The following is a 22543-nucleotide window of genomic DNA, read 5'->3' on the forward strand; positions in this document are numbered from 1 at the left end:
TGAATGAAGCATGATTTTATTTTTAGACCTGCCCATGAAAGAAGCTCAAGTGTGATATCTGAAATTAAAGTATTACATAGTCTACATTACTCAACAAGACAGTAAACAAATCAAGATAGGTCTTAGCCATCAATATAGCAAAAGATATATTAAGATGACAAAAAACACCCACTAGAACTACAAATATACAAATAATATTCAATAACATTCAATCTCAGTACTGGTAAGCAGAAGAGATTCTCTGGATTGTCCTCTTCACAAAAATATGAGTACTGTCCTTAGAAAATGAACAAACGCTAGGCAATAGATGAGTGTACGCAACAAAGGGTGACAGAAGATTTACTTCTTATTGGACATGTTTCATCATTTACTAAATATTTGCCTACTGCAAAAATATTCAGTTCTGGAAACAGAAACGTGACTCAGTTTTCCAAGGACTTAAGTGTACAAAGCTACTAATTATTGGGCAAGAACCCTGTTTATTAGCCAAAGGGAACTGAGTGATTTCTAACAAGAGTTTGTGTATATTTCTTTAAGGAGAATTAGCTAGAACCACTATCCAAAGAGTAAAAAATCTGTTAAGGAAAGGTAAATATCTCAATAAAGGTCATTATTTATTGCTGCTAGAATTGAGAAATGCTTCATTAAATAAAATAGACAATAACAGAAAAAATCTACAATCACAGTTACTTGAACCTATGCAAAAAGATGACTGAAAAGAAATGATATAAACGTGGGTTTTACCTAATAAATACTGACAGCTGAAGAATCAAACCTGTCGCAACTGAGTGGCTACACTAAAAAATAGTTTTTCTGCCTAACAGATGGGCCACAGTCAGACTGATTAAACAAAAGCACTGGGGCAATTGCTAAGATTTATTTGCTATACCAGTAACACCTTATAAACCTGTAGATAGAATGCATAAAGATGAAAATTGAACAGCTTAAGTATAAATAAAAAAAAATAAGAATTGCTTCAATGTCAGCAGAATCTCTCCAGATATCCACAATTCCAAGGTCACTAAGAGAAACTGTTACAGCCAACAACAGTGTTGTCAGGATGAGACCACAACGCAACCACCTAGGAGCGCATCCCACTATAAGGTATTAGAAAATCTGCCAGATGAGAAAATCAGATTACCTGGAAAACCTTTGAAGAGTATTCAAAAACTCCTTATTTATTACACATGACACAAAGAAGTTTCCAATTTTTCCCTGGAAGAAGTGCTATAATGTCTGAATGAGAGCTACCAAGTAACACTTAACAACAGGTTTCGGAGGTGCTGTTCTGCATGTGGGTAGTGAAAATTCTCATTGTAAATAAGTTATTTATAAACACTTGTGGAAGATGACTACCCAGGCTTTCTGTTCAGTATAAATTCCATAATATCCTCCCTGATTTGCCATTTCCAAGTGCTCCATAAACATTACAGAGAAATCAAGACTTAATAGGCAAAACAAATGTCCAGGGCCCACTGGTTATTTCCTCATTTTATAAGTGTTTAAAGCAAAGGGTAATCACTTTATATCAGACCTAAGGTTAAGCTAACTCAGCATAGTATTTACACAAAGCCAAAAGTTTATCCTTAGGGAAAAGAGGATAAGAAAAAGACCATATTTAAGGAAAATCCTCTGCTACTTCTAAGATTTAGATTTAATTGTTCTGTAACAAGTAATACTATAAACTATTTATAGAATGACAATGGTATTGTAAAAATGCAGTTTAATCTAAAAATGTTGGTTTTCTAGGACTAATTTTGAATGTACTTCTAAGCTTCCTAAAGATCCCTCACAGGTGCTCCAAAAACAGACATTTTATCAGAGAAATGAGATTCCTCTGAAAATAATATTTATCATTGCAACATCATTATCACCATTATTGGTGAGATTGCCTACAAATGAAGAAAGGTGTTTCCTGTGGAGGTGGAATAGAATTATTTGTACCTGTACTGCTGTAGAATATCCTAGCAAACCCACTCTAGAAGTCTGTGTCCAGCTTCTTATGGAATGAAAACAGGGAAAGCATTTTTGTAGAGAACAGGGGTAGTACTGATGGCAGGGGAAGCAGTAAGCATCCCTAGTTAAGTTGTCATTTTTCTTTACCCCAATGCTAAAATACTTAAAACTGTACCTTATATTTCTCTCGCTCTTGTTTTTACATCAAAGTTCAACAGAGTAGGAACTTAAGTGTTCAACTTCCTTCTGTTGGTAATACGGTACTCCCAGCATTCAGGGACTTCTAAACTAGGAAGTTCTGTACTTGCCTTTTGGGTATTGTCAGAAGAAACATATAGCTATGTGATGGCAAGATGTAATATGGGATCTGAGAACCCCATGAGACCTTTTAGATACTCATTTGCTCCACATAAAGAACAATTTTTCACTTGAAATTCGATATAAACCTGTGATCATGATTTTCAATGTAATGCATCATCATACATGAGACCAGATGCCCTAATGCCTTGTAAACAGCAATGAAGGGCCTGACTTTTATAAAGTGCACTTGTACAAACATACTAAAAGTTCATGACTGAAAAAAGTTGCTTATAACAATTTGAAGTGCTGGGGCCTAGATATCTCAGTAAATAAATCAGATTCACTCTTTCAGGGTTTTTATTTGACATTACATGGTTCTGTTTCAAAACTTTAAATGAAGAGTTATAATGAGTAATTTCTCATACTTTCAAACCAACTCTGATCCCAAAGGAAAAACATTGTCTCGCTCAAGGTTGAATGATTCTGGAATTGTTTGTTGGTTCTCAGAAAACTTAACTGGATTTCAAGTGGGTAATTAGAAATAATCAGACCAGATTCAGAAGAGTAAACAAATAAACAAAAGTAAGTGAGCTAACTCACATGGATGTTCAGCTGTCCCAGATGCCTGGGAAATATCCCTTGCTTAAATACACTCAAGGGAGAGCATGGACATTAGATGACAAAATGATTTGATAATATTTTTAGATTTCTAAGATTTTTAGAACTGTGATTGAATTTAATAAATTCACATTAAATTTTTCATGAGTTCGAAAATATGAAAATTCCCCAATGAGGAAGAAATTGGGTTGTTTTTTATTTTTTTCCCTCAAGATAGATGACATAATTATTCCATTACTCTGACATTCACTGCAACAGGAATGTAAAAGTACTGTTACTCTGGTTAGAAAGTGTTTCATATTCCACCTTTTGGGACACAAGATTATAGATCTTTTTTTCTCTTTTTATTCAGGCAGCTGAATAGAAAACATTACTGACTGACGTTTATATTAATGAGGCTAAATAAAAACACAGATGGCTTCTGCTAAGTGAAGGAACTGAAAGTAATGATGTGCTATCTTAAGCCACTGTCCTGCAAAATCAGGGACCAGGATAAACAGAAATCTGATTATTCTAGCTGAGCAAGAAAGCTCAAACATAACCTCTCTCTGCCTGAATCCTTGTCTGTACTAAAAAACGGAACCTTTTTAAAGAAGAGTTGTCAATAATTTGAAGTAGTACTTGAATTTTTCTATACAAAACAGTGATTTAACACCACTTTGGAAGAAAGTCTTGAGACAAAACTTTTTAGGAAAAATGAGTGTAACAGATTGAGTCAAAGGACCCAGAACTGTGAAATGAAATTTCAAGTGTAGGCCTTTCAATGTCCCAGAGAACGACAAAACAAGAGCAAGAATGAATTATCCTTTGACTTATGTCATGGGCCTTTCCCTAGACAATCACAACTGTATTCAAAATGAACCAGATCAATCTGAAAATATTGTAACCTGATATACATAGCTCTCATACATCAGATTTCCTTAAAAAGAAACAACCCAATAAAAATGTTTGTATACATTTATGAAGGTTTCATAGCTTCAGATAGTTCAGTTTTGAAATGAACACAGTTAATTAGAACTTAAAAAAATAAAAAATAAAATTGAAATAATATAAAAAAGGTAAAGAAGTTTTCATTTGCTTATAAACTCTCATGTATACAAAATGGTTGAAAATTTACATGAAATTGAATTTGGTTATTACTGATATTAGCTGTAAGATTGCAAAAGATTAATACTTTTTCCCTTAAGTCAGAGTTTTGACATTGAAAATAGTCTATTATACCATACATACAACTTCATTCATCCAAATGTCGCATAACACTACAATTTATAAATTACAAAAATTAAAGCCTAAATTATGCTCTTAATAAGGAACTTTTTTTGCAAAACTTTTAGCAGTTTTACCAGTTTCTGGGTGTGTTTGTGTTGGTTAGGTATGTAGCTCTGATTTTGTTGTTGTGTTTTCTTCTGCAAGATCTTACCTTTCAGAGAGCTGAAAAGATCTCAGACAGAGGTTTATTTAAATGGAAAAGAATTTATGGCAAAAGACTTATATTTGTTTCTGAAACCCCAGACCCTACTGGACTTTTGCATTGGTGGATGAACTCCCAACAATTTCAATACCAAGGAGTCAAAGAAATTATTGAACAGAAAAGTTCTAGTAATTGAAAATTATTAGTCTATCCCTTAGGATTTTTCCATATAATTTCTTTTTATAGGACTTAGTCCAAACTAGTTTTAAACTGCCTTAGGTGCAGGACTATTTCCATTTGCACAGACTAATAGATCTTCATTGCAGCATTTTTCATGATAACCTAATTGATCTTTTTTTCAACTTCATCCAGTTAGCTGTTTTTATACACCCTGGAGACATAGTAAATAACTTCTTTCCCTGTTTCTCCAGGTACCATTCAAATAACAATAAATGGTTGAAGCTTCAATTTAGTCAAATTTGCTTCTTTTTTTTTTTTTTTCCTCAAATCTTGGCATGCACCCACACATTTAACATCACATTACTTTATCCTCCATTAAGATCTCAAATACAAAAGAGGCAGATGAGAGACACACCAGGGGTAGGTGGGGACCCTCAAAGATTGCTGATACTCGAGAAATAGCTGCGTTGCACTTGTCACTGGGATGAAGAAAGCCTCCTCTGCAGGTTGAAGTTAGGAAGAGTGTCCTCCTTTTGACAAGTGAGATGAGTGGCAACAAAAACTGCATCTCCCCACAGCATTTAGCTGCTCCAGACAGCAATAGTTTCCAAAGGAGTCTTTGCTTTGGATCATTTTTGTCATGTTCTTTAAAGAGAGGCTAGCTGAAAGTTTTCTTCTGATCTCTCCTTTGTTCATAATTTAATTTTATAAGTTGTCACTACCTAAGCTGAATCTAGGTGGTTTAGGTGATGATTTCTGTATTGGAGTCCTCTCCAGCTACTCTGTTATACTCTGGAGTGCAGTCCTCTCTGTGCTACTCTTTTATACAATTTCAAAAGCCATCATTCTGTTTTATAAATTGGCAGTGACCCCTCCCAGGGCACACATATGGACAATAGATCTCAAAATGTCATGCCTTAATAATGTCTGCATAATAAAAGACTGTCCAAATAATAATGTGGAATGTGAAGTTCTTCAAGGAGGCAGCAGTGCTGTTTAGCACTTCTCAGATTAATCATAGTCTCATTTTGGCCAATATTACTAGAAACTCCCTACTACTTGCAGAGTTTTCTATTGAAATGGAAGGAGGGGAAAAAAGAAAGAAACAAGGAAGAAAAAAGATACAGCTATGCCATCTGAAGTCTAGAATAATTTATGCTGCTGTACCAGTTTACCAGCACTGATCCTTGTGTAGAAATTCTCCTTACATCAGTAGAAAAGGAATGACGATAAAACATGATCCATTAAATTGTCTTTTACTTGAGAGTTTTTTTAGACAGAGTAAGCTGAAGATTGTGCTATGGGTATCTTTTCAACCATAATGCACAACCCTTTGTCAAAAAAAAGGTCAAGAAATCTAAAGCAAAGCTCTTATGGCACAGGGTGAGGAAATGGTAAAAGCCCACAGACCCATGGTAAATGAGAAATAAAAATTTAACTCCGTTTTCAGAGTGGACACGCATGATTACAACAAAATTTTGTCCGTTGTCTTGGAATTTACAATAGATATATATACCTGGCTATCAGATGATTTGCTACAGAAATTCTGTCTTCTGTTGCCATCTTGAACCTTCTAAATACGTTTACCCACTGCAAAACAGTATCCTTGACTTGAAAGAAAATTTAACTATGTTGATTAATTTTATAGCTATTTTCCTTCCATTAATGAAAGAAAACCAAAAAGAAGAACAACATAGAGCATGTAGACCTGCCATCTTCTATGAGGGTACTGGCATGATTAAGGAAGAATTTTGGGTCTGCTAATTTTGGGTGATATTGTAGAGAATATTGTTCAACCTAATACAACAATTCAGCTGAAACAATCGTGACATAATTGACAAAAATACCTAATAATTACAGTGCTTTAGAGTGAGCTATATTGAAGTATGACTCATCACTCAAAACATAAGTCATAGAACTACGTCACATCCAGCAGTGCAGTGCAGTGCAGTATAGTGTAGCTGCAGCCCAAGAAGACATTTAAAATCAGCAATCTTTTGTTAATAAGTGGGGGAGCAAGGGAATTAATCAAAAGTATGACTATGAATTTTGTTTTACTTTAATAAAGTAGATTTAAACAGTGGCTAGGAATACTTGTACACTTGCAATTAAGATTTACAGCCTTTTTAGAAAAATATTTAATACATGTTACTGTTTGAACCTCTCATGTCCTCTGGTAATATTTGTAATAGTTTGCTTTATTGAGAAAGAAGAACTATTCTACTCCTCAGCTGGGGAAATGTTTGGTGAAGTGGAAAAGCGATGATGGAATTTTCTGAGATAATTACATTTTTTTATTAGAATACTTTATCAATGATCTTTTTGAAAGAAAAGCTGTACAGTGTAACAGTCAAGCATAAAACACATAACTTCCCATGAAACATTTTGAATGGTTTTCTGTAATAGCATTCACTTGAAAAAAATACTTTTAAAAACTTCAGAATCTGAAAATTTTTCCCTTGAATAAGCCTTACTTGCTATGCAAAAATACATATGACCTCTATCAATTTCCTATTAATACCTTCCTTGATAATAAACAAAGTCCCAGCTAAAGATATTATTCAACAGCAAGATAATACATCGTTAGAAAAGTTATCATGATAAGCTTTTTCTATTAAAAAGTTTGATGGTTTGTACTTACCAGGTGTAAAATTATACCGAGCAGAAAACCCAATAGATTCCAGTTCACCATCAGCAAAAAATTTAATCCACAGGAATCTGCCACTGGATTTTATCATAGGTGGATTTTGCTGTCCACAGAAACGTCCAATGATTGGGGAAAAGCCAAAAGGTCCATCTCGTACTTCAATATGGTCAAATTTACACTCCCAAGAAGGCTCTATGGAATATTTTTCATCAAAGTGTAGTTCAATGCATTGTCTAGGAGCAGCTAAAGACAAAAAGAAAATTATCTTAGTATTTTTCTAACCCAAGACCCTTCAAAACTAAAGCAAAACTGAAGAAAATCAAAGATACCAATTTTGCATGCATCTTAACATTTTGTTTAAAAACTTGTTTGAAAATTAGTACATCTGTATTTTTTATAGATTTCACAGAGTCAGGTTACTTGTCTACTGTTTTCCTCTTAAAAAGAGCACTCTTAACAGCAGTGCTTAGTAAAGCTAAGAGAGATATTTATGATGAAAAGAAAGATATAGTCAGGAACAATTTCTTCAGACATATAATCTTTCTAAGAAACTTACATATTTAGAAAAATATTTTTTCTCTTTTATTTGGGGGAGGGGTGTTAAGCAGAATACATTTTTATACCTAGTACTGTCAAAGATGATGAAGAAAAAGCTGATCAGAACTGTGCTACAGTTTGTGTAGCACAAGTGGACAGATTATGTTCCTATATGTATTGCACTGACAAACTGGAGTGTAATTGCTTATACGCAGAATTATTTATCATCTCATTGGAAACATAAGAACAAATGCAGTTAATTCTCACTTAAGGAAGAACTAGATAAGCATGATAATTGAAGAGCAAATGATATACTGAAAACCTTGAAGGAACTTCATAGTGATCACTTAACTAGACATTAAAAAAGTCCATCTTCAGTGATAGGTACAAAGTCTAGAGATGAAATGATCTCTAAAACAAATATTCCCTGGCATCTCCTGTATAAAGCAAAAAAGTAACTGGTAGAAATATAGTATTTTATTAAAAGGAGGAAAAATAACATGGTTTGATCTATGTATTTTATCAGAGGCAGCCTCCTAGAGGTTCACTGTTTTCTACACTTAATGCTGTCCATAGCAAAAACTGTGTGCCTTCCACATCTAGAGCATAGTGCGTTAGAGCCTTTTGCTGACAAAGCCCTCTACTAAGACAAGGATTTGTTGTGTCATTGCCCACTGTGCCTCTCATGGGATCATGTCCGACACTTTACACATATCAAAAGAGGTTTGTATTGCTATGAGCTTTGCCAGAGTTACCGTTCTTTTCTCATGAAAATATGCAAGATCAAACTCCATGCTGAGTGCATAAGCTTAGCACGGAAACTGCAGCCACTCCAGGAGTCAGTATCTCTACATTTCTTTCCTCCGGAGTAATAAGAAAACTGTCAGTGTGACCAGAACTTAAACCTTGTTTGGATTTTGAAATGTTTTAAAATGAAGTTTTTGGCATGAACTCATTAATCGCATAAAGAAGAGATACTATTTTAAATTAACTGAGTAAGAAGATATTAGGTAAATTTTGAAACCTTTACATAAGACCACATAGTCAGATCCCTTTTACAACTATTTCATGTAAATAAATACAGCCTCATTTTATGAGGATCATTTAAGAAGGAAGTTAATAAAACATATTATCTGATAAGAAAGATTATTTTAGCAGCTTTACTTACAATGCTAATATAATTGGATGATTGATATATATTAAAACATTTAATTTAACATGAGAAAGAAACCTTTTTTACTGTTCTCAATCTGAAGAAGTGCACATTCAGGGAAGTACTTACTATTGACTTGTCATTATTTATACTAATTTACAGGAAATTTGTGATACAAATTCAATAGCAAAAGCAACGGTTTATGTTACACCTATAATTGCACCAAATTCACAGTCTGTGGAAAATTAACCTCCTTGAAAGTACAAAAAAATTTACAAAAGTAGGGTCAGATAATAAAGATTCTAAGGGAGGTCATAGTGATGTTGAGTTTGGTGAGTTTTGAAGACCAAAGTAAATCTTTTTAGATTATAGTGAAAGATTAAATACCTGAAGATGTCATTGATTAATTTTATTGAGATGCTTCTATCCTTGACTTTACACTTTTATAAAAATTATTGATTTAAACTCAACTAAGCAATACTAGGACAGAAGAGAGCAATCAACAACTTTCAGTCTAGGATCATATTCTGCATGTTCCTATTCCATTTAAGGAGATTTGTTGAGAACTGTTCATCATTCACCTAAGGACCACAGTCAGGTGTCAGAAATTCTATCCTAACAACACTTCAGGTAATCTTAAGAATGTTCATCATGGCTTGAAAGTCTTAGACATGCACGACTCCAATGTTATGCTATTAACCTGCCTAGAGTTTATTGTAATGTTTTAACGTCACAAACTAGATATGAAGATCAATTCTCCTACAACTGTTAGTGTCATACAGCAGCATAACACAGTGTATGGCTTCTGTGCTTCCCACAGCCACAAAGTACTTCAAAAATGGCTTGTGCCATTATCATAACATATTTGTCCTTTACAAACTTTCTTTTCTGCTGCCTTATTCCATACCAAGAAAAGCATTACAAGTGCTGACCCATAGTTAACCCTTAACAGGTGTTTGTATTCAAGACTCATGTAACATGTTAGAAATGGCCACAGGGCCCTCAGAGCTTAGTTCAGTCATTTGACATGATTTTTGGTGTTGAAAAGGAGCCCTAGAGCCAGCTCTAGCCTTGGTATAATACAAAAGGAAAGATTGTGGGCAAATTAGAATTAGGCCTACAGTTACACATGACATCTATTGACTGGGTGAATGCACAACCTGAGAAAAAGCACAATTTCCACAAACTCCACGTAGGTCTCTGAATCTCACATTGCTAACCAGTTTTATGATCAGAATATTGCTATAGTTTAAACCATTCTGCTTTTATTTATTTTTCAACAAAGTCAAGATGAGGCTTTTCCTAGTGAAGCTCAGATCTTGCTAAAGGATCAGAGAGAATCGCATCAGCTCCACGACGGCTCAAGAGTTTCCACTTTTCCCCAAAAGTTCCATAGAGTCTTCACTCTAAGAATGGAGCATTGAACATTCATTAGCACCACTTCTCCACTGGAGATAAAACAAGGCTGGAGACTGAATTTGAGGGCTGGACCACTGCCCGTTCACACTCCTTAAATGTAAAGTCACATTCTGGCATCATTTTGGCCGTGCCAGTAGGAACACTTCATGTTTCTGTAACTGTGCGTAACTCCTGGGTGCAACGCACATCCACGACCTTTTCATCAAGTGCTTTTAAATGCACGTCTGGTCTTCATCTTGTCTTTCATATTTAGTTAATGGTTAAGTGTTTTGCTTGCAATTATCTACATAAGACACAAAATTAATCAACGCTTCCTAGAAATGACCATAAGGGATGAAAACACATAATTCACATTTTCAACTTTAAGTTCCTTTTAGCAAAAATGGTATAATTTCACACTTATACTCTGGCTTTAATAAGGGTTTTCTTTGCTAAATACAAGATAGAACAAGCAGCTATTGTTTAAATATACATCTTGTGCCACAGCTTTTGCAACAAAGCATCTGTAAATGAGGTCACAGTAAAACTTACAGAAATAAGCTGGGACCAAGTCCAGAATAGTCACTAATAATAATGCATGTGTACCTACAGAAAAATAAAACAAAAAGAAATCCAGAATATGCCAGTCTTCCAGACTAGATTGGCATCTGGCCATCTAATCAGAAAAGGAGGGATGGAGTGTTCATTTCTAGTACCCTTATTCACAGGTAAAGCCCATTCACATCTTCAGGACTTCTTTTGTGGTTACGATGTCAGGAAAAGTTGTTGTCAACTCCAAATGAAATATATTGAATAATATATTGTCTCATAAAATGATTCAATTTCAAATCTCAAAACTTCCATATTTAACTTTAATTAGCTTTCTTCAAAAATGTTTAATACTGTGGAAAGACCAACTTAATGTTTGCATGTCTTGTCATACTTTTCATCTAATTATCTTAAACAAGTGCTGTCTTGAGATTTTACATCCAATGAAAAAAAAAGTCATTGGGTTCCAGCTTGCAGTAAAACAGTCGCAGTAAGGCTACACAATTAAGGTTTTAATTCTGATCAGCTTCTAAGTCTGTCTAAGTGACAGCTGAAGTTAAGTGAAAAAATCTGTTTCAATTTGCCACACTGCATGGAAATGAGAAACTGAACTCAACACCTACTCCCATCTCTATGAGCTGCTACCCTACTAATAGTTTCAATAATCGTCATTCCTTCTGGTTGTCCAGCTATTATTGGTAAGAAAACCACATTTATCTTCATTTCAAAAGAGGATTCTTTCATTGTTTTTATGAAAACTTTTTTGAATACACAAATCACTGTGAAATACAAAAGGACCTTGAGCAGAGGATTTTCATTCAGTGGTAACATGACAATTTTCTAACACCTGTGAAATATCTAGAATGAAAGAGCTTAATGGTCTTTTATGAGAACGTGAGACCTTCAAGAGCGCTAACTCTACATGCTCAAACATGTAAAGTGGAAGATTTATTTCATATCTCCGTAAAGCAATTCTAGTCCCCAACTATGTTTATAAATAAGCTGAACTTAATTATTAAAAGCTGAAGAATGGCTAAAATTTTACAGGTATTTTACTTACAGGATTGCCAAACCAATTCTCAAGTTGTAGTGTGTAAAGTATGACTATCCTGCTCCCCAAATATTTTAATATGAATAAAAGCTTTTGCTCCTACAAAATCTCCTGTGCAAATTTCCCTTTGTAGCACATACGCCAAATGTTCTGCAGTCTGGCAAACGCTAATGCTGTCACTGCTGTGATTGTTCTGGGCAGCTGTGAATTTTGTCAGGTTAGAATCACGAATATGCAAAATAAGGGTGAAATTTGGCCAAACACTCAGCTATTCTCTATGTTTTCTATATGCCAAATAAGACTGAAAGAAAAAAAACAAACCAAAACAAACAAAAAGAACAAATTCTCATTGCATTTTGGGATGGCAAATGGGATTCATCAGAAGTTCCTTGGGGAGTTGTACACTCCTCCTCCAAGCCTCACTTGTGACACTCCACCGTAGCATAACAATTTTTGTACAGAGTCCATGATTTCTAGATGACCAAAAGGATTTCTTTTAGAAAGGCATTCAACCCAGACTTTAAAATTCCTAGTTTTCCCAAGAGTTCATTATCATAACTACTAAAACAGAACTTAAAAAAAAAAAAGAGAGAAAAAGAAAAATAATCTAAGAAATTTCCAGCTGTTTGATTTGCTTATATCTTTGACTGCTAGGATAGAAGCCTCTGCATTCAGAAATCCTCTTCTCTTTTAGAAATTCAGAGTCTATGATCATTGCAACTTTGCCAGCTCCTTTACTTCACCAAAGTAATTTTGACATGATGAAAGGCTTGCATACATATCAGTTGAGCTACAACGTGAAGGGAAAAAATGAGATGAAATTCAATTGTTTACAACATACTACAAGCTGGAGTCCTTAGTGAACACCACTAAAGTCACTAGGAATTACGTTTGAATTTTCCCTAAGACTTTTTGATAACAAATAAATGACAGAACGAATTCAAGCAGCCAAGAAAGAACCTAGTGATTCATATATGTATTTACACTCACACCATAGAGCTTTCAGTATGGCATATACAGTCCTGGTATGCTGCACTCCCTGAGACATACAACAGGGAGATAGCAATGGGGGGATGATGTTATAGATCACATAAACTGTCCCTCTACTTTGGTACTTGGCATTCAACTGGATTCAGAAGCTATTGAAGCATATTGAAATTTCAATAATAAATATAGAAATAAAATGCATATGGAGATGTTTCTGTCTTACTCTAAAATACTTACGTCCTCCATTAGTCAGGATTATTCACAATTTCCACAGATTGTTATCTGATCTCAAAGACTGCTATCAGTAAAATGATTAATATGGCTTTTTTGCAATCCTTTAACCTCAGTCTCTTGTGACAATGAGTTCCACAGAATATAAAAGATTTGGGGAAAAGTTTCTACTTTTTAGCCTTCTTTATCATTTTCTGCCATTTTTATATGTTGCAAAAAGAATAAATATGGACAAATAATTTATTCTCACTACAAAAAAGTTTTTGTTAACCTTCAGTACTTCTTTTGACTTCTTTTTTAAATCTGCCACATTTTAAAATATTATTGTTCAGACATCTTACTATATCTCTGCTTGTTTTTGTGACATTTTCCAGACAGACATGACTATTCCTGATTTTTTTAGGAGACAGAAATAGACATGGGGAGATCAGATCCGAGAATGTTGTGCGATGTCCATGGCTGTCATCAAATTATGTGCTCATAGAACTACTTCCATTGTGGGTTTTAAAATGTCCAGCTGCAATCCAAACTGTTGATTAGGCAGAATGGGAAGAAGAAAATATCAGTGCCATAAACAATATTGTGTTCAACTGGTTTTTACAAGATTTAATTTTCCAATAAATTATAACCAGATGCCTGTTGAGTTTACTCTTTTTTCTATACATTGCTCTAAACTTGTCAATGTGGAATTTTGTCTTCGTCATATAAGCTGGTTGACTAAATATTTCCTTCTTAAACTTTTCTTAGGCACTTACATTTTTAGGTATTTTAAATCACATTATTTTGGTATATTAACTATGTTTTTGTAAGTACCTAAGTACTATAATAAAGACAAAAGTCTTTACAACACTGGACTTTCAGGCACGTTCTTACTGTGAGGAGGAACATCTCATGACCTGAGATATGGGACTAAATTTACAAAGATGGTGGGGTTTTTTCTACACCCTTTCTCTTTAATGATAAAACATCCTGTGTTTCAGATCTTTGGAGATAAAACAAGCTTGCTTCTTCCCAGTCTCACAGGAGTGTTAGGTAATTTGATCAATATATGCAAAAAGACCTGGATCTAACAACATAAGTGTAACCAGAAAAAAAAATGCTAGGTTGTGTATTTTGAACCTATACATTTATCTTTTTTTAAAAAAAATATTATTTTAAACCAATTATTAAACTATGAAGGAATTTAAATATTTACCATACATCTGCTTAAATTTCAGACTTATATACAAAGACAGACTAGCATAAATTTTCTCTTAAGAGCTTGTTTGGCCTACATTGTTTATAAGCACCTTTTCTGACTTCAGTCAAGTTATCTAGCACCTACGTAGAATTCAGCCATTTTGCTCTGATTTTTGCCTCTCTAAAAGTGCATAGTGTGTGTGGGTCTAGAGCAGCTAATTCAATTTAAATCAGCTATATATCTTTGGAAATACATCTTGGTACTACCTGCGTCTTTGATAAAATAATTATTTCTATAATTCCTGGTTCCATCATTAATTAATTAATAATTCTCTAAATGAAGCATGGATAGAAGAGCATCACTGTTTTATTCAACATGTATTCACAACTCACGAAAGCAACTTATTGGTTCCAGGGTCTTACTATACAGTACCTGATTCATCTTTTCTGAGCTCTGACAGGATCTAATCTCTATTTCTTTCTACAGATTCATTATTACAACAATCCCTCCAATATCCATTGTACTAAGACTAATGAAAAGAAACCACACAATTTGTTTGTAATACACCTTTAGCCTTTCCTACATCACTTCCATGCCTGCAATTGTCTACTCTTTAAAAACTAAGTCTTAGTGCTTCATGCTAATGTTTATTCTTTTCTAGTTTTATTTTGTAGGTTGGGCTTTTTTCATTTTCATTTCTTATGAACAACTGGATGGAAAATAATCTTTACACTCACTATATGGGTATTTTTTGTACAACTTCTTTTACTGTACCTTGCCTAGCTAAGCTTGTCATCTCTGATTCAGTTATGGGAAGTTTAAAATGTTTGCATGAAAGTCAAAAGCATTTTTGTTTCCTGTGTTCACTTCTACTACTCATTTTAAAATACCCTTTCTTCTGTCACGTTACAGCATTTTAGGTTCTATTAATTCTCTAAATATCCTGAAATAAATTGCTCTGCTTATTACTGAGTCACACATACTTACCACCTCAACTAATTTATATCAAGATAGAAAACAAGCGGTTCTCTAAATCTTGTGTCTTGAAAAGATTTATTACCATGACTTTACCTATTCTTCCCATATAGTAAAATAAAACATTCTTTTTAATTCAGTTGATGGTAAAATATAAAGATTCTTCTTTTGGTCACCTTCTATAATGTAGACGCACTCTCTGTCTGGAGGATACTTGTTGGGGTAATTTGGAGAAGTGAAGATCCCTCCTTCTGCATATTTTGTCCAAGATCCACACTGCACTGGTCTCTGTCCTTCGGAAGAAGTTTGCTTTTCTGTAAAACGATGACATTAAGCATTATATAATTAGCTCACAAATTATTATGTCCACATGACACTTAGAACTCTCTTACAGGATAAATGCAACAGCCCCTTTCTGTCAGTGGCCTCAAACTTTTCTCTGTTAAGACTGAGTATGATTATTGATTAGAGGAAAAGAAGGCTGTTCTTTAGGGGTAAAAACATATAATTCTTACTCAAAACACTTTTTTCAAAGCAGAGGAGAGGCTTGGATGTCTAGGGGAAAACAAATTTGTATGCTTTTAAAATAATAACTTTCTAGGGAAAGCACGTGCTTGAGAATTGGAAGACATGAATTTCCCACTCATACATCTCAAAAAGCTCAAGCATGTGCTCTGTCAGCAAGCTTCATGCCGTAATACAGGAATATATTGGTCACAAAATCAAGGAAATAACCCATAGAATTATGATCATATATAGAAGCTGTTTTAAATCTGTAGCATATTTACTCTATTCACCGGACAGAGGTAGACAGGGGAATTCCTGGAATCTGGTTCATAGATTATTTTTATCTTGCTGTTTGCTGTAAAATTAATAAATAGCTCTGAGGCCAGGAATCACAGCCCAGAACTTCCCTTCTCCTAAGTGAATCATCAGAGAGCAGAGTCAGACCTTCTTGTTTGCTTTCTTCATAGCCCTGAATCTCTTGCATTTCTTCCTGTACTCTGGCAGAGACTGGAGACAAAGGTTTGGGCCAGTTCAAGCTGAAGAAAATGAGGGATCCCTTCCTGAGCATCATTCTTTAACAAGTAGGGTAAATGAGATAGACCTTTGAGAATGAAATATATCTAGGCTGCTATTAAAAGGAAGGATAGTAGATTCTAAACCAGTGTTACTCTGAATGAGGTATCTATTATCAAATGACTGTCCCACATAACTTAATTCCCTGGTGTGTAGAGTAAAGGTGTTTGAGGCTCCCTCTTACAATCAATGGAGAAAAACAAGCACCTTTCAAGGATGATATTAACCATCTGAGATCTGATTTATAATCTGCAGGCATTTCTTCTTCACCCTGGTTTGTAACCAGGCAGAGTATAACATGGACTCTAACTTCCTGAAATTAATTCTGGCCTGCAGGGACTGTGCATTCAGACACCGGTTCAGACAGACGCTGGGCTTAGCAGCGTTCCCTGCTTGGCTCTCCCTCCCACTGAGCATCCAAGGCTTTTAAGAATCTCTTTCTATACTCCCCCTGCACAGATGCACCCATGATACCCAATTTCAGGTTTTTAATAATACTTCAACAAGAAAAAAGATTTTAAGTGTAGGTAGCTGAGTGTCCAAACTGGACTTCCCAATTTGAAAGTGGGAGTATTTTACAGTCTTTAGTTAGAGTCAGGCTGAGCCTGGTGAGTACCTCTGGATTTTTTGAATGTGTACAGGCATGTGAATACTCCAAAAAAATGGACAAAGGGCAGACACTGGAAATAAATGAGCTACTAAAAATTTCAAAAACTAAACTAAAAACTCAAATCCATATTTTGGTCTCTAATATATTGTCTGACAAAAATGTCTGAAGTTTACATACCTGTTCCTTTTTTGGTTGCCCCAGAAAAATGTAGGATGATTAGACTTGCTACAACTGAAAGAGAAATATGCATTAAATATCACAGAGTGATAGTTCCTGCAATCAAATCAGTTGTACACATATATCTCACAAGAATACAAATTAAATAGAATTAATGTAAAGAAAAAGTTTCATGTTTACTTGCTTCTTTTAATTGCACATATTATATAAACAAGTTTCTTTGTGGCCTGTTCTTGTAAGTACTTATCTTTCCAAATAAACAAATAAAGATAAGATCTTTTGGGTTTAAAACAAAATCCACAGGCACTGATGTTCTCCTCCTATTTTTTCCTTTTCTTTAATATTAGAGAAAAATATTTTTACCAATACTTATTTATATAATAGTAGTTTGTGTCAGTAGTAGAAAAGTGACTGCTTTTAACAGAGGGAGACTAAATTTCAGTGCCACTGTATGCACCAATGTCTCTCTCTACAGCATAATAAAATCTGCAAATGAGGACTGGGAGTAGGAAAGAAGTAAGGGGCTGGGTTCTTCACATCCATCAAAGCATTTGCAAATCTCTAGTGAAGTAAATTATTGTGTGTGCTTAACAATCTCATTAATCTAGTTTGTTTGACTTGTCGAGAGGGTGTTGCTTTTGCTGCAGTGAATCTGCAGCCCATTTTACAGATAGGTATCTACTGTCTCTAACCATGGTAGGACAACTACACCTGTTACACAAATGCAACCTTTCTGAAATGGACTTTGACCTGGAGATAATTACTGGGTTTCTGGGAGTTTCCAAATATAACAGTTTAACTAGAAAAGGCTAAGAGGCAAACCCTTAGCAGAGTCATAATGAGACTAATTTGGAAGATCAAAGTGACTACCTAGCTACCTGATGAAGAAATCACACACTGATTTTCTTGTCATCATTCATATCTTCTTTGGCTATCAGAGAAAGTGGAATAGCAAGAGCAGAAGAGAACAGATCTATCAGTTCTTGGAGTGCTTGGGGCTTTGCCCCAGCTAGTTTGGCATTAAGCTCAAACACAGTGCCCAGGCTGCAGTGAACTTAAGGTGGAAATGAAATTGCATGCTTATTCAGAGCCTTTTGGATCAGTCAGGTTTTGGGGTTTTTTTGTGTTTGTTTGTTTGTTCTTTTTGTTGTTGTTGTTGTTGATGACTGTGATGAGGAACTGATGGTCCAGCGGTCTTTAATCAAAGTAATTGAATGGCATAATTTCTTCTTATTATCCCCAAGAGACATCAAAAGCCACCATGGGCTAGTAACTATGAACATTTCCATGATGATGCTTTCACCATTTCCACCTTTTTTTATGGCAATTTTTGTGTAATTTTCACACCAAAGGAATCCAGTCTCCATATTTCCAGTATTCTGATGGCATTGATATCTCTATTTCTATGTCTTTGACCTTTCCCACATGACAGAGGGTTTGAGGCATGGATGATGGCTGCCCTATTAAGCAGGGTAAGATTGAAATTCTGGGAAAATGAAGGCTTGGCAGCATATTCACTATTTCTTGGTCAGGCTCAAGCCCCTAGAGACGGATGTTGGCAGCACTGATAGTTAAAACTCTTCTGTGTCATGGGCATTCAGTGAGAACAGTACATCTTCTGCTCAGATCTGAAAGCTACCCAGCCATTCACGCCCTTACTTTCCTCAGGGATGAATTCTGGAAATACATGCTAACTGGGATTCTGCCTGTTGACTGTGCCAAAATGCAACAGCAAGGCAGGAATCACCCCTTTACCAAGTTGCTCATTTACTTTAGCTGTGTTTCATGCAGTGAACATAGTGCATTTATGCCTGAAATCTTCAACAGACAATACCTAATTTCTGAATAGTGTAAAGTAGATTGGTATTAGAATATGGAATCAGCTGCCTGTGTTCCTTCTGCCCACAAATTTGTGGAAGCTAGAATAGGATGCATGACAGACGAACAAACTCCATGTGAGAAGTGTTTCTTTTAGGCAATTAATAACAATTCAAATCTGATTCTTATAGGTTCATTTCAAGCATCTTTATCTATCAGATTTCCCCTTATTTTCTATATGGACAAAAGTGGAGTTTAGAGAAGTAAGAAGAGTTGGTCCAAGTCACAGATATATTATTACCAATATGACAAACAAAACCACAGGTCTTTTCAGTTCCAGCTGTAACTGCTAGAAAAGAGGTTTCCAAACCACAGAGCTGTTTATCCAAAGCATAGAGCTATAATAACATGTCATTATATCAGTATTTATTATTAATAAGCAGTCAAAATAATCTTGATAATAAAGTCTAATAGACAAGCAGAGACTAAGAAACTAAGTGTTTTGGGGTTTTGGTTTTATCCTGGATATATAACATCTAACATTTGGATAGATAAAATGAAACATTTCTCCCATTAAAAAAAAAAAAAGGAGAAAGCCTCTTGCTTTAGTGTTATTAACAGCAGCACCAAAATATGCATGTTGCCAGAAAGTAACTAAAATTGCGGTCTTCTTGGGAGAAGCCAGCACAACACAATTTTTTTAAGCAGACAAGGCAGACCATTTTGTTCTATGATCCCTCACCTTCTTCTTTCTCAAGCCACAGAAAAAGAACAGTGCTTTTCGGGGGGGAGGGGGGGAGGCAGTGGAAAGACCCCAGGGAGACCAACCATGGAATCTTCACTCACTGAAAACTGTCACTTGGGAAGCGTTGGCAGCATAGTGACAATATTGCGATTATCTCGGTTTGGGAATTATTTTAAAGAAGTTTCCACAAAATTTCTTGTTGCATTCTCACTGTCTTCCTCCTCCCCGTTTCCCTCCTAATCGTGGGTGTTATTATAATCGTGCTTTCTAGTGCCACTCTGATTGTGCATCTTTCCATCTTTTTTGGATCTGTGCATTTTTTTCATTACAAGCTGTACATTAAGTGATTTATCTCTTGGCCAGGCTTTTAGGAGGCTGTGATTTGGCACGGACGTGGCTTAGCCTGGCAAAGAGTTGTTGGACAAGCAATACCTGGCCATAGCGCTATTGTACAGGTGTGGGCACACAGAGAAGCGCTGGGAGGAACTGTGTCCAGTCTAGCCCCTTCAGAACAGTGGACCCTCTGCAAAACAGAGGGGGAGAGGGGGACCCACCGCGCAGCTTGAGGCCCCTGGGGTCTTGGAAGAGGAGGTGATACATTTCGGTGCCTGCTTGCTAATCCTGGTGGATTTCAGCCGAAGGCGCCGCCCCCGCCCCGCAGCTCTCCGGGATCCGTGCCCGGTGTGGCCGCCCCCCCGACGCCGCGGCTCCCGGCGCTGCCCCGCGCCCCCTCGCCCTCGGCGGCCGGTTCAAGCCACGGCCGGCGGGGGGCAGCTCCACTCCCCCTCTCCCGGCACGCCAAAAGCCACCAGACGCATCGCGCCCAGGTGAAAGCCTCCAGCCCCCGGGAGCGTGTCCCGCCGCCCGCCCCACGGCGCTGGCAGACGCCGGCTCCCCTCCGGTGCACCGCAGCGTGGTGGGGGAGAGGATGCGGTGTGTGCGTGGAGGGAGCTCGCCCCCACGCCGCGGGAGTCTGGGCGTCCCGTTACGCCAGGTGTGGAGGCAGTGGAGGGCAGGAGCCCGTGCGCGGCGGTGGAGCTCGGTCGGGGGTGGGAAGGGGGAAATAGATACTCACTGTGAAAGAAGCTGCGCCCATGGGTCATGTCTGTTCCTTACACAAGGGGCTTCGGTCTCCACTAATTCCATTTAGATACGGGAGGACTTCCAGTGGCGGGGAGAGGATGGAAGTAGGAAAAGAAGAAGAAGAAAAAAAAAGAAAAAAAAATCCCGAAGCCCACACACAGCAGAGCGGAGCAGCCCTTTCTCTCCCTCGCTCTCCCTCACCGCCTTCAAATGATCACCGCCGGCTGAATCCCATCACACCCGAGCGATCACCAGCACCGCCGCGAGCGGTGCATCGCGGCGGCGGCGGGCAAGGCGGCGGCGGCGGCGGCGGCGGCCCGCGCATCCAGGTGCCGGCGGGCGGCGGCGGCGGAGCGAGCCGAGCCCCTAGTCACCAGTTTCATACAGAACCAAAAGCAGATCGAAGCATTTTCTGCAGGACTCCGAGCCCAGCGACTTCCAGCCCTTCGGCTTCTTTTGATGCATTGAAGAAGGGATTAATGGGTCCGTCATCAGCTCCCTGTGCTTGCTCCTCTGAAGGGGTGGGGGCGGGCGGGAGGGAACCCAAAGAGGAGGGGTGGGGTAGAGAAAGATTTACCAAATAGGGGATTTAGTCATACTTGTGTGCAATGAGAACCTTATTAGAGAAGAAATCCTTTAAAATACAATAAATCCATTTTTGCAAAACCCTCTCCCTGCGCGTAGCATAGTATCAAGTGGTAGCAGCGGCAAGAGGCTGAAAACACATTGCACAGTCTGAAATCCCCTCGGGAATGGATGGAGCGAAAAAGAGATGGATGAGGATAGATAGATGCCCCCTCACTTCTCCAGTCCAGGGCGAGAAGCAGAAGAAAACCGTGGAGACTCTTCCATTCATTCAGTGCAGGGGAAGGGGAAGAGGAGGGGAAGGACGGGAGGACGGCGGTGGTGGGGAAGGAATGATTTCAAAACTGGGAAAGGAAGGATAAGAGGACAGGGATCGCTTCCCCTCTCCCAATCAGTTCATGGATCAGACAAAATGCTCATGAGTTCCTCCTTGACCTGCACCTGCCAAAGGGAAATTGAAAAGATTTTCCCCCTTGAGAGGCGACTTCTTCCTCTACACACCCACACCCACGCACGCACAAAGACACACACACGCACAAAAAGGAGCAATAAAAGTTTATCTGCTAATCCTCCAGCCGCAGATAAAATGATTACCTCTTCCAATCAGCCCAGAGACGACCGCAAAATCTCTCCCTTTCTCTCCCGCCCTCCCCCTGCGTCTAGGATTTATCTTCCTCCCCAGCTACATCCCACCGCAAACACCCATCCCTTTGGCGAGACTGAGGTGGGCTAGTGGTCAGGGCGGGAAGGTGGGGGGGGGGAGGGGGGGGGGAAGAATACAGTAGAGAAAACATATTCATAATAAGAATATTGAGAGAACCTGAAATGGTCTCAGTAGAAAACAAGAGAAAAGGAGGAGTGGATGAACAGAAAGGACTGTGTCCCCCCTTGGTCCCGGGAGCCGGCCCTGCAGAGCCGCGGCAGCGGGCACCTGACTCCCGCAGCACCGCGGCCCTGGCACTCCTGGCCCCGGCGAGGGGAGGGCGGCAAGAAAGGACAGGGAGCGAAGCGCACCGCTGAGGCGGCGGGCAGAAACGGGGATAAGGGAAGATTTGTGCCACAGAAGTGCAAGCGAGCAGGATGGGATCCCCCGGCCCCTCTTCACAGCTGTTGCGGCGCCCAGGCTGGGGAACAGCCGGCGCGGGAAAGCCGCCGACCCCCGAGGGGATGGGGACAGAGCCAGGGGACCCGGGTACCCGCAGCCCCTGCCCCGGGCTCCCCATGCCGCAGCAGCATCTCGGAGGCGGTGTCGGCGCCGCTCCTCCTTGCCCG

At 37.9% G+C, this 22543-nt stretch overlaps 1 protein-coding gene across 10 annotated transcripts in view; it reads right to left on the reverse strand.

Annotated features, from left to right (window-relative positions):
* The window catches only part of NETO1 (neuropilin and tolloid like 1), an 81724-nt gene extending 59834 nt beyond the window's left edge, over positions 1–21890 (reverse strand). For 4 of the 10 annotated variants that reach the window (XR_006016744.1, XR_006016747.1, XR_006016745.1 and 1 more), the window contains exons 1-4: positions 20679–21872; positions 17041–17094; positions 15350–15487; positions 7107–7355 (exon numbers count right to left, since the gene is read on the reverse strand). Coding sequence is in view for 5 of the 10 variants with exons in the window: in XM_042032613.1 (XP_041888547.1) it covers positions 7107–7355; positions 15350–15487; positions 17041–17094; positions 20679–20706 (469 nt within the window). In the remaining 5 variants the exon portion in view is untranslated. Of the gene's footprint in view, positions 1–7106; positions 7356–15349; positions 15488–17040; positions 17095–20678 lie in introns of all 10 variants that reach the window. The other 6 variants (XR_006016754.1, XR_006016750.1, XM_042032635.1 and 3 more) reach the window with 3 other exon arrangements.
* Positions 21891–22543: the final 653 nt, after the last annotated feature.

The sequence above is a fragment of the Corvus kubaryi genome, unplaced genomic scaffold (genome assembly GCF_017639235.1).
Source record: "Corvus kubaryi isolate FWS band 111438036 unplaced genomic scaffold, C.kubaryi_AGA036_p1.0 132, whole genome shotgun sequence".
In the NCBI taxonomy this organism is placed as follows: domain Eukaryota; kingdom Metazoa; phylum Chordata; class Aves; order Passeriformes; family Corvidae; genus Corvus; species Corvus kubaryi.